The sequence below is a fragment of the Mirounga angustirostris genome, unplaced genomic scaffold, assembly GCF_029215605.1.
Source record: "Mirounga angustirostris isolate CCGP_5_RB_7025 unplaced genomic scaffold, mMirAng1.0.hap1 SCAF_11, whole genome shotgun sequence".
NCBI classification, from domain to species: domain Eukaryota; kingdom Metazoa; phylum Chordata; class Mammalia; order Carnivora; family Phocidae; genus Mirounga; species Mirounga angustirostris.
Genome location: NW_026991719.1, coordinates 44,391,522 through 44,407,170, shown reverse-complemented (window position 1 = coordinate 44,407,170; position 15,649 = coordinate 44,391,522). Strand labels below are relative to the sequence as shown.

At 52.5% G+C, this 15,649-nt stretch overlaps 1 protein-coding gene across 1 annotated transcript; it reads right to left on the bottom strand.

Moving 5' to 3' along the window:
• Positions 1-78: 78 nt before the first annotated feature.
• On the bottom strand, positions 79-1,416 carry LOC135361438 (protein FAM156A/FAM156B-like). Its single transcript, XM_064574074.1, has one exon. The coding sequence runs from the start codon at positions 1,414-1,416 to the stop codon at positions 775-777; it is 642 nt and encodes a 213-aa protein (XP_064430144.1). The 3' UTR covers positions 79-774.
• Between the last annotated feature and the right edge of the window lie 14,233 nt (positions 1,417-15,649).

Genomic DNA, 15,649 nt, shown 5'->3' with positions numbered 1-15,649 from the left:
CTAGGATTTAAATGTCGTCATCTCAGATCTAACAAAGAACAAAGCAACAGGGATCAAGAAACCAGAACTCAAAAGCTATTTTCCTTTCATACGCAGATTTATTTGGTACGCATGACGAGGCAACCCACCAGCAATTCCGCCAAGGGGAATACCATCAATGCCACGAAGCAGGGAAGCGTTGACCTACGTTTAGCTCAGCGTATTCATAACGGCTTACACAGAGAACACCACGGTGAACGCCCACGTTCCAGTTCCACGTCCCTTTCCGCCAGATTCTCGATTTAGCGTCAGGTTCTCGGAAGTGGGGCTCAGTTGAGCGCACGGGCATCCCAGCAGACCTAGTGCTGCTTCTGGGAGGCGGTCAGTGACACGGCACGAAAGCACATGGCCATCACCAGGGCGTTCATGCTACAGAGAAACCCTATATCTTACCGACGACGAGGCGGGGAGGAGAGACAGACATCCGGGGTGGGGAAGTGACAACATGCATCATGGGAGCCGCAACACGGAAGTTAAGGACCTCTGGTACGCAGTGAACCACAGAAAGCCCCACGGTGACCCAGGAATTCCAGGCAGGAAAGGGTAGGCCCTTCCCGGGACTGGCTCCACGCTCACACGGACCGAGTGTCCAGTCCTCACGCTGCTTTTGCTCCTTCTCTGACTTCTCTGACTGCTTACTGTTCGGTCCCCAAAAGGACCCCACGCTCAGGATCTGGCCACACCAGCCTCCACGTCTGAATCCGTTCAGATCTCTGTCACGTGAGGACGAGAGCCTCAGTTTTCTTTCAACCACTGCTTCAGGAGCCTCTGGAACATTCTTTTGCTTTCCTGCTGCATCTCCAGTTGGAGCTTCTCCTCTCTCTCCTGCTGTTGGAGCACCCCTTCGGGCAGAAGGCCGGGCCGGCTGGTCCCCAGGCTGAGGGTCAAGCCACTGAGGCCCTGCACCAGCGTGTCCCAGGAGGAAGGATGCGGGGCCCCTTTCCTCTCTGTGGGCATCCCGGACACGCTGGGCCTATGGCTCTGGCAGTATCGACATTCACATCGGAATCTGTTCGGATCCCTATCCCCCGAGGAAGAGACCCTGGCCTTCCTCTCGACCCGGTAAGGTGCCACGTGATCGAGGTGTCGCCGTCTCACGTGCCCCAGAAGTGTTCTCTTCCTCTGAGGGGACGCTGCCCTTTCCCACCGCCTCTCTTGGAGGGTTTTCTCATCCCTGTACCGCTGCTGGAGCAGCCCCTCTGGCAGAGGGGCAGGGTGTCTGGTGCCCGGACTGGTTTTGAGGTCACCGAGGCCCATCATTAGCAGTTCTGAGAAGGAAGGAGGGGAGGCTGCTGTGACTTCCCGGGAGGTCTCTTCAGAGCTCATCGGGGAAGATTCGGGAATCAGTGTTGAGTTACATTTCTGGACTGGATCCATGGAGGCGTCGTCGGTGCTCACAGCTCCGCCCGGCCCTTGGGTCTAGACAGGACGGTGAAGATGAAGGTTCTCAAAGAGCTGGAAGGTGGCGGAGGGACGGGCACGGCCAGAAGAACCCAGACTGCAACACGTGGTGATAAAAGAAGAAAGAAAACCCGTTATTATTCCTCTGACTTCAGCTTTCCGGGCCTCTGTCTCCTATCTGTGAGATGGGGACGACCATGAGCCCTAGTCGCGGGGACTGTTCTGTGCTCTCAATGAGATAATACAGTTCCAAGAGCTCAGAACACTGACGGCATATAACCAGGGTCTCAGAAGTGACAGCCATTATCGCGTCCACCCACGTGACCCGCCATGCAAAATGATGTCCCGCAGTCAACCACGGTAATTCCTGCGGACGTTTTATAACCGTTCTCAAGCATCACTTTAAGAACAATCCATGCGTGACCGGCTTGCGCTCTCCTCCTAGGTGTTCATGTACTTTCGAAAAGCAGACATTTGCTAAAATCTAAGCATTTCACCATGGGGAGGGACACATTCTTTTCAAGTTTCACTGGCTTTCATCTCCTTAAAAAGGATACTCAAGCCTACGGACATCATTTGAAAATTCCCCGTAAGAATAAATAAGAATTTACCAACGCATAAGAACAGAAATCAATGACGTTTCTAACAAGACACATTAGAGGAACTCAAATCAAGAGTTGCTTCTCTGAAATGACCCATAAAATCGACACACCTCTCACGGGACTGAGGAAGGAAAAGAAGAAAAACAGAAGAGCAGAGCAAGATACATCCCACTTCCTGCTTTCTAGCCATACGACAAAGCCAGGGAAATCAGAACAGTGTGGCACTGGCATAAAAACCGACACACAGACCGACGGGACAGAATCGAGAGCCCAGAGATGACCCCATGCATATACCGTCAACCAATATTTGACATAGGAATCAAGAACACGCAGCGGAGAAAAGACAGTGTCTTCAATAAATGGTGCTGGGAGAATGGGATAGTCACACGTCAAAGAAGAAAGCTGGACGCCTGGCTTATACACACAAAAATGTACTTGGAGTCGATTAGAGACTTCAGTGTAAGGCCGGAAACCATAAAACTGCTGGAAGGCTACATGACAGAAAAGCTCCTTGACACTGGGTCTTGGCCGCAAATTCCTGGATATGACCCCCGAAGCGCAGGCAACAAAATCAAAAAGAAACAAGTGGGGTTACATGTAACTAAACAGCTGCTGCACACCAAAGAAACCACCACCGAGGTGACAAGACAACTTATAGGATGGGAAAAAGCACGTGCAAACCGTGTATCCGTCAAGGGGTTCATATCCAAAATATAGAAAGAACTCATACAACTCCACAGCAAAAGGGCTAGTCGTCCAATTTAAAGACGGATAAAGGCTGTGCTTAGAGCGTTTTCTAAAGGAGACGTACAAATGGCCAACAGGGACATGCAAAGCAGCTCCAAACCGCTAATCATCGGAGAAATGCGAATCGAAACCACAATGAGGCATCACCTCACACCTGTTAGAATGGCTAGCATCAAAAAGACCAGAGATAAAAATGCTCGCTGGGATGTGGAGAATAAAGACGTCGCGGGGCGCCCGGGTGGTGCAGTTGGTTGAGCGTCTGACTCTTGGTTTCGGCTCCGGGTGTGAAAAGATAATCAGATTTGTGGTTATCAGAGGTGGCGATTTAGGGAGGGAGAAATAAGTTACCAATAGCAGGGATGAAAGAGGAGATTTTGCTAGAGACCCAGCAAATATGAAAGAAACTAGGCGGCAATATTACGTTCAAATCTACATATATAAATGCAACAGCTAGGAAATGGATTGACTACCCGAAACCCATCAACCATCAACACTTACCCAAGGCGAAATAACACGCACAGTTCAGTATCATTTACAGAAACGGACTCAGTTGTTTAAAACCTCTGACGACAATCCCAGATGGTATCGCCAGTGAATTCTACCAAATATCGACAGGAGAAACAGACACACGCAGATATTCTACACAATTTCCTCCAGAAAACTAAGTGGAGGAAACACTTGCAAGTGATTTAGGAGGCTAGCATTTCACTGATACTAAGAAAAGAAAACCACTGACCAATGTTCTTTCTTAGCACAAGCACAAAATTCCCCACCAAAATACCAGCAGTGGAATCCAGCAATCCATTCAGAGAAAACACACCATGATCAAGTGGGTTAGTCCAGGAAAGCAAGGGTGGTTCAGTAACTGAAAACCAACTAAGGCAATCCTCAGATTTAGCATATAACTGATTAAGCAACGTCATCTGATTACAAAGAAAAATGAAAGACTCAGTGCTATGCCTATCAAAATCCCAACGGCACCTCTCAGTAACAGAAAAACAATCCTAAAATGCATCTGGAACAACACAGGACCCAGAACAGCCAAGGCCACCTTGAGGAAGAACACAGCTGGAGGTACCCAAGTCCTTCATTTCAAAACACAGTCCAAGGCTACAGTAAGGAGATCAGTATGGTACTGGCGGAAAGACAGACACAGACCAATGGAACAGAACAGAACCCAGAAATAAACCCAAGGCATGTACCGTCAACTGATCTTGACGAGGATGCCAATAATACCCGGCGGGGAAAGGACACTCTCTTTGACAAATGGCGCTGGGAAAACCGGATGCCCACGTGCAGAAGGATGACACCGGACCCTCTGTTACACCACACACGACAATCAACCCAAAGGGGATTGAAGATTCAATAAAAGACCCGATACTGTGAAACTCCTGAAAGAAAACGTAGAGTAAAGCTGCATGACATTGGTCTTGGCAAAGATCTCGTGGCATCAACACCCACGGCACAGGCAAGGAAAGCAAAAATAGACAAGTGCGACTACATCAGACTTAAAAGCTTCAGCACAGAAAAGGAAACCGCCAACAAGGCGCAAAGGCAATCTGCAAAATGGGCAAAAACATTTGCAAACCACGTATCTGACAAGGAGTTGATTTTCACTACGTATAACAAACTTTCCTAACCCGATAGCAAGAAAACAAACAACCCAATGTAAAAATGGGCAACGGATTCGAATAGACATTTCTCCAAAGAAGCCATACAAATGGCCAAAGGGCATATGGAAAGTGGCTCCACATCCCTAATCAGCAGGGAAAGGCCAGTCAACATCACAATGAGCTATCGGGCCGCACGCGGTGAGGAAGCTTCTCGTCAGAGCAACTACCAAACACAGCGGGTCCCAAGTGTCGCTGGGCATGCGGAACACGGGAACCCTCGTGCCCTGGCGGTGGGACGCAACCTGGCGCAGCCACAACGGAAAGCACTACGGAGGTTCCTCAGAAAGTTAAAACTACAACTGTCATAGGTTCTTGCTCATATCGGGGTGCCCCCCTCCAAAACAACAAAAACTAAAAACCAAAAAACCTACCATATGACCCAGCAATCCCACCCCTGGGTCTACGTCCGAAAGAACTGAAATCGGCATCTCAAAGAGCTGTCCGCACTCCCGTATTTCTCCTGCAGCTTTCACCCGCCGAGCCAGGATAATGGAAACCACCGAACTGTCAGTCAACAGAGGAGGGGATAAAGGAAGTGTGGCACGTGTACACAATGGGACACGAGAGAAGGAGATCGTGCCATTTGCAGGCCAGCTGCTGTGGATTAAAGAAGGGGGACAGATGATGCCACTGCTCACTCTGTGCCTTCCACGGGCCAGGTAATGTCAGCTCCGTGTTTCACATCTGTCGTCTCCTGCAGGTCTCCCAACAAACCTCGGGGAGGCAGAGTGACTGCCCTTTCACCAGGAGGAATTTGAGGCTGTAGGAGAGAGAGAGACTGAATGGCAGGGTCTGCCCTGGAATCCGGCGAGAGTGTCAACCGAATGCTGGGGTGGCAGGGAGGGGAGTCTGAAGATAAAGGCAGGCACCGGGACACAGAGAGCTTCCGATGCCATGTGGCAGTAACGGACTGTCACGTGCTCCGTTACCTGCCCTGCAACCCCCCCCAGCCCCCGCACCAGAAGCAGCCCCTAGCTGTCCGAGGACAGAACTGGAGTGACTGGAATTCAGGCACACGATGGAAGATGACGTGTATTTGTGTTCCCCCAGGTGGGACACCCACAGCGGGGAAGCCAGCCTTCTGGTGAGGGTCATCCGTGCGTGACGCAAAGGATGAGAAGAGAGTGGCACAGCAAGAGAGTCTCTGGGGCTGAACGGACACGTCGGATGCCGTCTTCATGGTCTTGGCTGTGGCTCATCAATGTGAGGTGTGACCTGCCACCTACCCGGGGGCAGCCTCAGTGGTTGCAAGGACAGGGAACGTGCCAGGCACAATTCTGCGAACCATCCTTGCATTACCTCATTATACACTCAGAAACGCAACCCTCTCTGTTTGGTGATGTCATTAGGAAGAATAGTAAACCCATTTCACAGGCGAGGAGAGTGAGGCACACAGGGCCAAGTCAATTTCTCCAGAGGACATGACAGCAAGTGGCAGAACTGCGTTGGAGGGAAGGGTGTCTAGGATCAGAGTCTGTGTCCTTAGCCATTAGAGGGCATGGCTCCCACAAAGCAACAGAGAACCAGACCCCACGATACCCACCAGATCAGGAAGTCAGCTTTGTGCTGAGTTAAGGAGGAGACCCCTCCGCAAACAGGCCTGGGCACAAAGGTAACTCACAATCACACAAACGAAATCAGAAGGAAGGGTGGGCGCAGGCGGGGACACACTCGGGGATCCAGTGATGCCGTCAGGGACGTGGGTTCTTTCTAGCTCTGATCTGGCCTTTTCTGGAACACACGTTCCAGGACCAACAGCCAGATACGGCAATGTCCGGGGCAGAAAGAGACTTTCGAGTCCTGTATCTTTCCTATGAACAAGGAAGTTTCCCAGAAGCCTTCCAGCAAACGGTCTCTTGCTTTCTCGCCGTAAAGCACGGGCTCACACCCCCATCCCTCAGTCAGTCAGGAGGGCCTGGAACGTGACGCCACATCTGTCCTGCACGCAAGGTTTGGGAATGTAACGGCTCTGAGGAAGCCCTTCGCCTCTTACTCACCTCTGGGGACTCAGGCAGCGTTTCTAAGAGCAAGCCTTCTTCGCCCTCTTTCCTTCACCCTGGACAGCGGCCCTTCCTCTGGACTTCCACAGACCCTGCGTTTCCCCTAGCCCAGCCCCAACCCCACCAGCTGTCAGAGGCGGACTATTTGTCTCACTCGCTAACCAGCCCAGGAGCTGACAGAGGCCGGGCACTTTGACTTGTTCACCCATCAGAGCCTCAACCCCAGTGGGCATTCACAACTATCTACCGAATGGAATAAAGGAGAATGTGAGGCCCTTTCTAAGCATCTCGTTTGGTGTATCAGCCCTGCACAATCCCTGTTTTCGGGTCCCAAAGGAGCAAATGCCTGTGCGGGGAGGGTAAGTGACATCACAGAAGCTCACCTCCAGTAAGAGACAGAACTGCAGCCCAGGCGCGTCCTGACTCCGGAGGTATGCACCCTTGGTGGCAACGCCTCTCTGGATTCTCTGTAAGCCCCAAAGCCTAGCCTAGAAAAGTAACCCCAAGGGAGTGAGTTCGGGCTTCTCGAGGAGGTGCCCTTTCACCAATGACGTGAACAGGGAGAGGAGTCTGAGAGGCAGCTATCTGGGGTCAGGACTTTCCAGACAAGGGGGCACCCTCGGGAAGAAGTGTCTGAAGCAGAGGCTGCTGGACACAGTGCAGATCCTGCCGGGAGGTTGGAGCCACCGGGGAAGGGGCAGGGAGTGAGAGCCTCACAGCAAGCGGGGACAGCAGAGGGTGACGGGCCCTGGATCTGGCTGGGCGAGTAAGCTTCTACTCAGTCAGCTGGACCACGAAGGATACCCACGGATCACAGATGCTGAGTGACAGCCTGTATCAGGCCGTAAGGTAGGCAGAGGAGGGACACGGAGAAGACCATGCAACCATTCAGAGAAGACGCAGGTTTGGGCAAAGCGCTGGAAGGACAGTGAGGAGGAGCGCCTCCTTGGGAGGCTCACAGCACTCACCTGGACCAACACACCCTCCACCTGGGTGCCCACGTCCCCGTCCCCAAGGGCATTTGTGCTCTAGCCATAGCATCACACCTTAATTAGAGCCCGAATTCACGCAACAGTCCACCTGTTGGACAGATCACTGTGGGCACCTGCTATGTGCACCGGCCACTTGGTACTTGGAAAACATTCTCTGAGCTGACTGGTGCTCCAAAGATCTTGATCCAAGTTCCACCGCGAGACCAGAACTGTGGCTGATGGGGCGACAGAATGTCCCACGCAATTAAAATATCGTTACAGCCTCGTTTTGTTTGTTTGTTTGTTTGTTTTAAGTATCTGCAATCGGAGATGGCACAAAAGATGCAACCTTCCTCCTCCTCCCAAAGAGAATCTTGAGCACAGAGGTGTCCCGTTTCCTCCATTTGTATTCCAGAAACAGCTGGTACACTAGCTACCCTTTGTGATGAAGTCATAACGACACCTTGGGTCAGGGTCCTTCCTTCATTGAAGAAACATGTCCTCAGCACCACCTGAATACCATGCGTCAGTTTCCTGGACATGGTTGGGGGATGCAGGGATGATTTAGGCTGCAGTCGGCCAGCAGATGACCACATGTCGCGTGAGAAGAGCGATGGCGGAATTTAAGTCACGGGACCTTAGGAACACAGAGGAGGGCATCTTACCCCTACCTAAGCGTCCGTGTGTGTGTTTGGTCAGGACACACTTCTCAGGGGTGGGGAGCCTGATGAGGTAGGCACTCTTGATCACCCACATTTTACAGACCTGCAAGCTGAGGAACCGAGAGATCCCCACAGGGAGAGCCAGATTTCCGTCCCCGGTCCACCGAGCTCCAAGCACCACTGCCGTTTGGCCAGCCCCACGGCTGTGACGCAGCCACTAAAAGCACTTGGTCGGCCTCTGCTTGCCTCTCAATTCATAATCGCCGGTGAATAGAGTGAGCCTGGTGCAGACCTAGTTTGGGGGGTGGGGTGGACTGCGAAAGTCTCTGTAATATGGCAAGGGACCTCTGGACGGGGCACCCTGGAAGCTGAAGTCCTGCTTGGCGGCTGGCTCTGAGGCAAGCCTTCCACGCCAAGGGACTCCGGGGCTGTTGCTTCGGGGCCGCTCCTCAGAGGGCAGATGCAGAGTCTTAGGACCTTTCGGGGTTGCTTTACCCTGCAGGGTACCTGCGTTTCAAGGTGGGACATGGAGTTGGGACCATGATGACCATGCAATCGTCGAACGGTATCTGCATTTCAGCAACTGAAACACAATCCAGGTGTGTCACTGTGAGCGCAAAGACTGGCTTTGGAGTCGGGCAAAATGGGAGGCGGGATTCCCAGGTCCTCCCTCTCCTGTGTCAGCCACCTAACAACCCCTTTCCGTTTGCTTCCCTGTCTACAGACGTTGGGCTTTGAGACCCACCTGAGCCTTTGGGTAATCAAACCGTGTATACCACGCACACCTTAGCTCCTCAAGAGCTAGGCTGCAGAAAAAGGCAATCACACTGTGCCCTGTGTTAGGGACACGTCAGCAACGGAGCGCGGTATGCCAGGCCCCTGGGAGTCTGGTCCCACCCTCTGGCCAGGGTTGGGGGTTGGGGCGGTGGTGGTTGGACTGGTGGTTCCATCCTTTCCCTCGTCCAAGGCACACACTTCGTTTCACACCGAGCTGTGCTGTTCCTAGAGGGGTTGTAGCGAATGAGGGTAACCCCCACGGTTGAGGCTAGCCTATGGGCAGGGAGAACCAGCAGTGGGTTCACACTCTCCACTGGATGCTGGAGGAACCGACATAGTTTCCTCCAGGGCTTGCTGGCACCTGGTGGGGGCCCCTAGGGAGTCATACGGAGGCACTGTCAGATTCCCTTGGAGGGTTCCCATAGGGGCAGGCAGCTGATCCTTGCCACCTCGAGGGCCACAGGGACTAATTAGTCAAACCCCTTGTAAAGGGAACACCACTTAGTATACTTTCTCTTGTCCTAACGGAAAACCCAGACTGCAACTTACGGTGAAAAGTGAGCTCATTAAAACAAAGTCCGGGGGGGCGGGGGGGGTGGGGTTGAAGGCCTGCTTAATTTCCTGAGTCACAGGTGCCCTAAAGTAACATATTCTTTCCATGTTTCTGCTTATCCCTCCTCAGTGGAAGGCAGGACCCCTTCACATTAGGAAAATTTGTGCCACATTCCAAACCCCGAGTTCAAATGGATCCAAGGCTCCACGTAAAATGAGGTGAGATCTTTGCCGAGTGTAATCCTATTCTAAGCAAGGAAGCCTTTTCCAGAAAAACTCTGCGGTCAGATTGCATTTCCAATTAGCTCACTGTGAACCAGAGTAAAACATCTGTCCACTTGGTGGAATTTATAATGAAATCTCCATCACTTCTTTTCAGTACAAAGTTCTGTGAACAGTGCCTTCTCACCCAGGTACTCCTCAGGTTAAATGGAAATTGCTCTCTACTGAACCTGACAGCTGAACATAGGTAGGAATCAGGCAAATGAAGTGAATCCTCGACCTACAGGGGATGGCAATGCGTGGGGCTGGGGAAATGAGAGGCAGGGAGAAGAGAGTGTGTCTGGGTCCACTGGCCATCTACTGAACAGAAAGAGGTGGAAGGGGGCTGGAATGTGGCGTGGGCGTAGGGCAGGAGGCGGTGTGCTGAAGATGAGGCAGTTGCGGGTAGGCGAGGCCTGCTGTGCCTAGTCCAAGAGGCTGGACGTTATTTTAAGGACAGCAGAAAGCCCCTGCCGAGTTTTGAGCAGGGTAGACGAGACCAGGTTAGGATTTAAGAACAGTCCGTCAGGCAGTGGGATGAAAACATTTGTGGCCAAGGGCCAAGATTGGTGGTGATTATCAAGCAGAGACGAGGGTCATCTGGCCTAGGGAACTAACCCTAGTGATGGACGAAGTGTCAAGAGCTTATTCAGAAGGACGGAGGAGGTTGGACTGGCCGGCCTTGGTGACTGAGGGGGTGGTGAGCGAGGCAGCAAGGAAGGATGGCTTCTTTTTTTAAAAGATTTTATTTATTTATTTGAGAGAGAGAGCGCGCGCGCGAGAGTGAGATCACGAGCAGAGGGAAGGGTAGAGGGAGAAGCAGAATCCCCGCTGAGCAGAGAGCCCGACGCGGGACTCCATCCCAGGACCCTGGGATCATGACCTGGGCCGACGGCGGCGCTTAACTGACTGAGCCACCCAGGCGCCCGAGGAAGGATGGCTGGAAGGATCGCTGGCCTAAGCAGCTGGGTAGAATAGAAGGTTGCTTCTCACTGAGTTAGGCAACACCGGAGCAGATGCAGATGTATGGGGAGTGGGGGGTGGGCGTGGTCAGTTTGGGACGCGTCGTGATGTATGGGGAGTGGGGGGGTGGGCGTGGTCAGTTTGGGATGCGTCGAGTATTCTCTGCCTCAACCACCTAGTTACCTCAGCGACTCGAGGGAGCTGACCCAGCCTCTCTGTGCCTGAGATGCCTCACCTGGAATGAAGGATACTAAAAATGAGGAAAAATACCTAATTTCTGTTTCACTTAGTCTAGGATAACGCTCTCCCTTTGCACAGCACAGTGCTGTTCGACAGTCAGGCACTCCCTAGGTAAAATGGGAGTCTCTCTACTTATCCACATAGTGCTTGGCTTTACCTAACTGCCTTTTGTGTTTTCAACATGCAGCACGCATTGGCAGTGCCAAAAGAAAAAATATGAATTCAAAGCAATGTGTTTAACACAGGTGTGCCATAGGTCAGCCCATCAGCCTGTCTCTCAGAGACACAGCCCCCCTTCAGGCCCTCCAGTCTTCCTCCTGTAGCCTCACTCCCTCATCCCTCAGGGATGGTGGTGAGCCTTTGGGACCTACTTTCTCCAACACTTCTCTTCCCTGGAAAGTCATCTCCAGCGTCTCACAGAGTGGCTAGCACTTGTTGAGTGCAATGTGTCTGTGGGCCTGTCAGTTGTCTCAGGAGGTGTGTAGCTTCGGGGAGGACAGAGCCAGATGTGTGGATCTGGAAACCAACACTGTGTTCCTGCACAGCCGACGGGTGATGAAGCCATCCATACCAAGATCTGAAATCAGGGCCCCACCACTTATTCCCTGTGTGCCTTTGGGCGGGTGACTTCACCTCTCTGTGGTCAGTTTCCCCACTTGTAAGATGAGGACGATGACCTTACTCTGGGATAATGACCCACTTTTGCTTCCTTCATTTAGATCAGGAGAGCATTGGTGGTTCAGTGGTAGAATTCTCGCCTGCCATTTAGATCAGGAGAATAGTACCTTTTAAAAACCATAAAGTGCTCGTCAAGTATCAATTACTTCCACAGCTAAAAAGAGAATCTCTGCTTGTCTGGATATCCGCTTGGACAGGCACAGAAGAGGCCAGGCACATTTTTACCCTGCAGACAACGCTGAACTTCACCTGAGCCCTGAAAAAAGCCACAGGAAAGTAATCTCTACAGGCTTTCCCGCTCCAGAAATGGCTTACCCCAAAGGACCACTCATCCCCTTATAACTTTGGGAAGGCTTGCTGTTCACTCTTTGTCATACCTGCCATCAGCCTCTCGGGGGACTCTTGGGTTTACCTGCGACAAGGCCAAACACAGACCTTCCTCCTTTGGCTGAAGGGCCAGACACAGTCCCCCCAGCTCCCTGCTGTCTCAGGAACAGCCACCGAGGTTAAAAGTCAGTCCTCCTGAAACTAGCTAGACACAGAGAGAAACATTTCGTGTCCGGCTGACTGAGACTAATCCTGGATGCAGAAACACCCCTACCTTAAATCTCCGCACTATAACGTGTCTACGCATCCCTATGAACAAAAGGCAAAACCACCCTGTCGAGAGACACTCTGATCCTCAGATCCCGGTGCTCTCCGGATTGCAAGAGCTTGAATAGACAAGCTCTCTACTAGTTTTGCTTTTGCCTTTCCTAGCGTGTATGTAGAGCCTATGCAAAAACTCCTAGTAAGAAAACAAAAATTATTAACAGGTACTTCTCACGCGTGCGCTCTGCGAGGGACGTAACCAGGCCGTCGCGGAGAAGCCCCTCCCTTCCCACCCCACCCGGCTCAGCACCAGGTGCACCGTCTGTGACGTCACCCGCAGCGCCCGGAAACTCTCACTGCGGCCTCACGAAGCGTTCGTCCCGTGCCCTCTGCTGCGCCGCCGTGGGGGCGGGCTCAACCTTCCCAACTCGCCGGGTGCCTACGTCGCGCGTCCCACGCTCCCACGCCGAAGCCCACGGACGTTCCCGTCTGCCTCCCGGCCCCGTCCAGCCCGAGGAAGGCTAAAAAGCACCCGGCTTGGGCACAGGGTCCCATCCCTAGGACGTCACGGCTGTCACGGAGCCCCGCCTCTCTAGGAAGCCGGGAGGTCTTCTCCTCTCGGTGGTCTTAACCCTTCTATTTTTGGAGGCGCGCTTCACCGCGCTGCGCGGAGGAACCGAGGGGGTGCGCCGGCGGCGGGATGACGCGAACCTGATCCCGGGAAAGAAGGAGCGAAAGCGAGGGTCTGAGAGTGAGAGAAGGGGAATCTCCCTAAACAGGCCGTGTGCGCACTAGCGTCGCAGGACCAGCATTCTCCCTGGGCCACGCGCGACCGGTGCTGTCGAAAGAATAGCTCTTTCTCTCACAAGCCCTAGCTCAGCAGTATCAGGATTGCGATTTTGAGAACCTGCGTATGGCGTATTTCTCTTTCTCTAAAAGGGCTGCCATTCTTAGCGGACACGAGATTGAGACTTCTAGTGGGCACTGCTAGACCCCGGGGCATCACTGGGCTCCAGTCAGTGATCCACGGGGTCAGAAAGAGTCTGTTTCCTAGGCAGTGCCTCCTGTATTTCCTGAGAATTCTGTCTAGGAGGTGAGAGAGAGAGGGAGAGAGAGAGAGGTCATAATGTGACATAGGAAAAGATACGCTTTTAACAGGCTGTGATTCCTACATTGGTTACAGTTATTTGGATCGTTCTAATCAGATTACAAGCCGCAGTGTATGAGGTTTGGAGAAAGAAGGCATCTTTGGTTATCCAGTCTGCCGGAATACAGCCGATCCTGACGGTAGACATAGGGCTAGTGTGATCAGAAATTTGGTTTTGTAATTAATCACAGGATTCCATTTACTTTTCCAATACAATTTCCTTATGTTGACTACTACTGGGTGTACTGGGTGGTGTGTGGGGGGGGGGGGGTTGCTTTGCTTGTTTTGTCAAAAACGTAAAATTGAATGGCCTTTCCTGTCTGAGCCTCTCAAGGTACCAGCAACACACAGAGAGAGGATTTTTAAAAAAGATTCCATATTTTAAGGAGATTTGCAACAACTCCCTATCAAAAGGGCAGGGGCTCTTCCCTGGATGGAACCTCTTGGGATTCAGTAAAATGTTTTGTGAATACTTTTTTTAGGGAAGCACTGGGTCTGGTGTTTTAGTTGGATATTGACTACATTTCAAACTGTACTTGAGATTTGCGTGAAATAGGTAAGTTACAGCTCTGGATTGGGAGAACCCAACCCTAGGGAAGGGTCTGAGGGAAGCACACCACAGAGTCAGTGGTGGAGGAGCCAGGTTATTGGGAGCTGGAATGCATGAGTCCTGGTGGGCAACTCAGATCAAGCTCTGTCTTTCTGGACAGTTGTCAGACTGAAACATTGGGTAGAGGTCACAAACACCTCATGTCTGAACTCGGTATGTGACAAAGTCTCTCAATGGCGATATAAACAGCCATGTGGCTCAGAAGTTTCAATGCCTGCAACACAGCACCACAAACAGAGGAGGCCTCACCCTGGGACCCGGATCGCCCCCAGCTCAGAAGCATCACACCCTGGACACAGACTTGTATCCCAATAACACACTGAGGGAAGCCAACCACACAGACTCACTGGCCTAGACAAGGAAGCCCGGGTGTTGGGAGCTGGAGTGGATGAGCTCCAGACCCAGGAAAGGGCAGCTAGGAGACCTCAATGCACTGGACATACAAGATTAAACAACGCACAGAACTCAAACTCCTGGGATCTCAAGAAATGAGGAGAGAGACACGAAACAGCTCAGAGACAATAAATTCTAAACTACAGACCCACATGCACTTTAGGAACCTGACAACCTGCAACACAGAGACGTAACAGCTCACAGACCTCACACCCTGCACGTAGATGCCACACAATCACAGAGCTCACAACCCTGCATGCAGACACACAAACGGCACAGAGCACCTGTACGGTGAACACAGAGCTTGCTCGGACACCTCCTGTCCTGTGACCAATAACCTTTGTGATCTCACAACCTACAGTATGGGCCCCCAGGAGCTCAAACATGTCAGCCTCGACAGAGTCGCTCAGGACAGCCCAAACCCTAATTCCCAAAATACGTCATGGCAACAGCCCCAGTCACCTTACGTTGTGCACACTGCACCCAGAACAGGTCAGATACCTCACACACTGGGAGAGAGCCCTAAATAGACCAGAGAACTCTCCCTTGGGACACACAACACTCCACAGCTCAGTGATCTCACACGCCGGACACACCCTCACACAGCTCAGACCCCTTAAAACTTGGGACAGACCCCAAACCAGCTCAGAGAAATGACATCTTGCTTCTGACCACAAAAGTCACCCCACACAGGACACATGCCAATGAGGTCTCACCCAGCCCCATGAGTGAGACACAGAGACTGAAAGATAGAATTACAGAGAGCCTTTCCGGAACACAGCTGTCTCCAGGGCATTAGCCCCTATCCCAGTGTGCCCGTCCAGGCACCTGAGGAACGTCCTTTTCCAGGCGAAGGATGACCCCCAGGTGTTGCCGTCATTGCCTGTTTTCCGGACAAAGACACAGCTGCACTAGGCCCAGGCCACACCCAGGAGGGCAGCCGGCCCTCCGCCAGGCTGGACACACGGTAGAGCCCTCTGCCCATCAAAAGGGATATCTTCTAGGTTGGAAGTGTTCATAACATCCTCAGGAGACTCACACTGTCCTTAAGGCCCCAGAGCCCTCCTGCTGAGGAGTGGAAGCTGTGGAACGTGGAGCAGCACATCCCATGCTGCTCAGGGTGGATCCAGGGCCCCCCGCCCCCCGGCCCAGCCTTGTGGAAGGCCTGGCCCACATCCCACATACCCTGAACACAGCGCTTCCTTCAGCCTTCTCAGCTCCTAAACCTTGGAGGCACTGCAGCCACCTGGTTTTCCCAGGGTCCATCTGAGCCCCGAACCAGAAGGACACCTTCAGCCAGCAGATCCTTTGCAAGCCAGTGAACATGAGCGGGGGAAGGAGA

What these genes read in the sequence shown, in the direction of transcription:
- LOC135361438 (XM_064574074.1), bottom strand. Translation starts at nt 1,416, where the DNA reads ATGGATCCAGTCCAGAAATGTAACTCAACACTGATTCCCGAATCTTCC.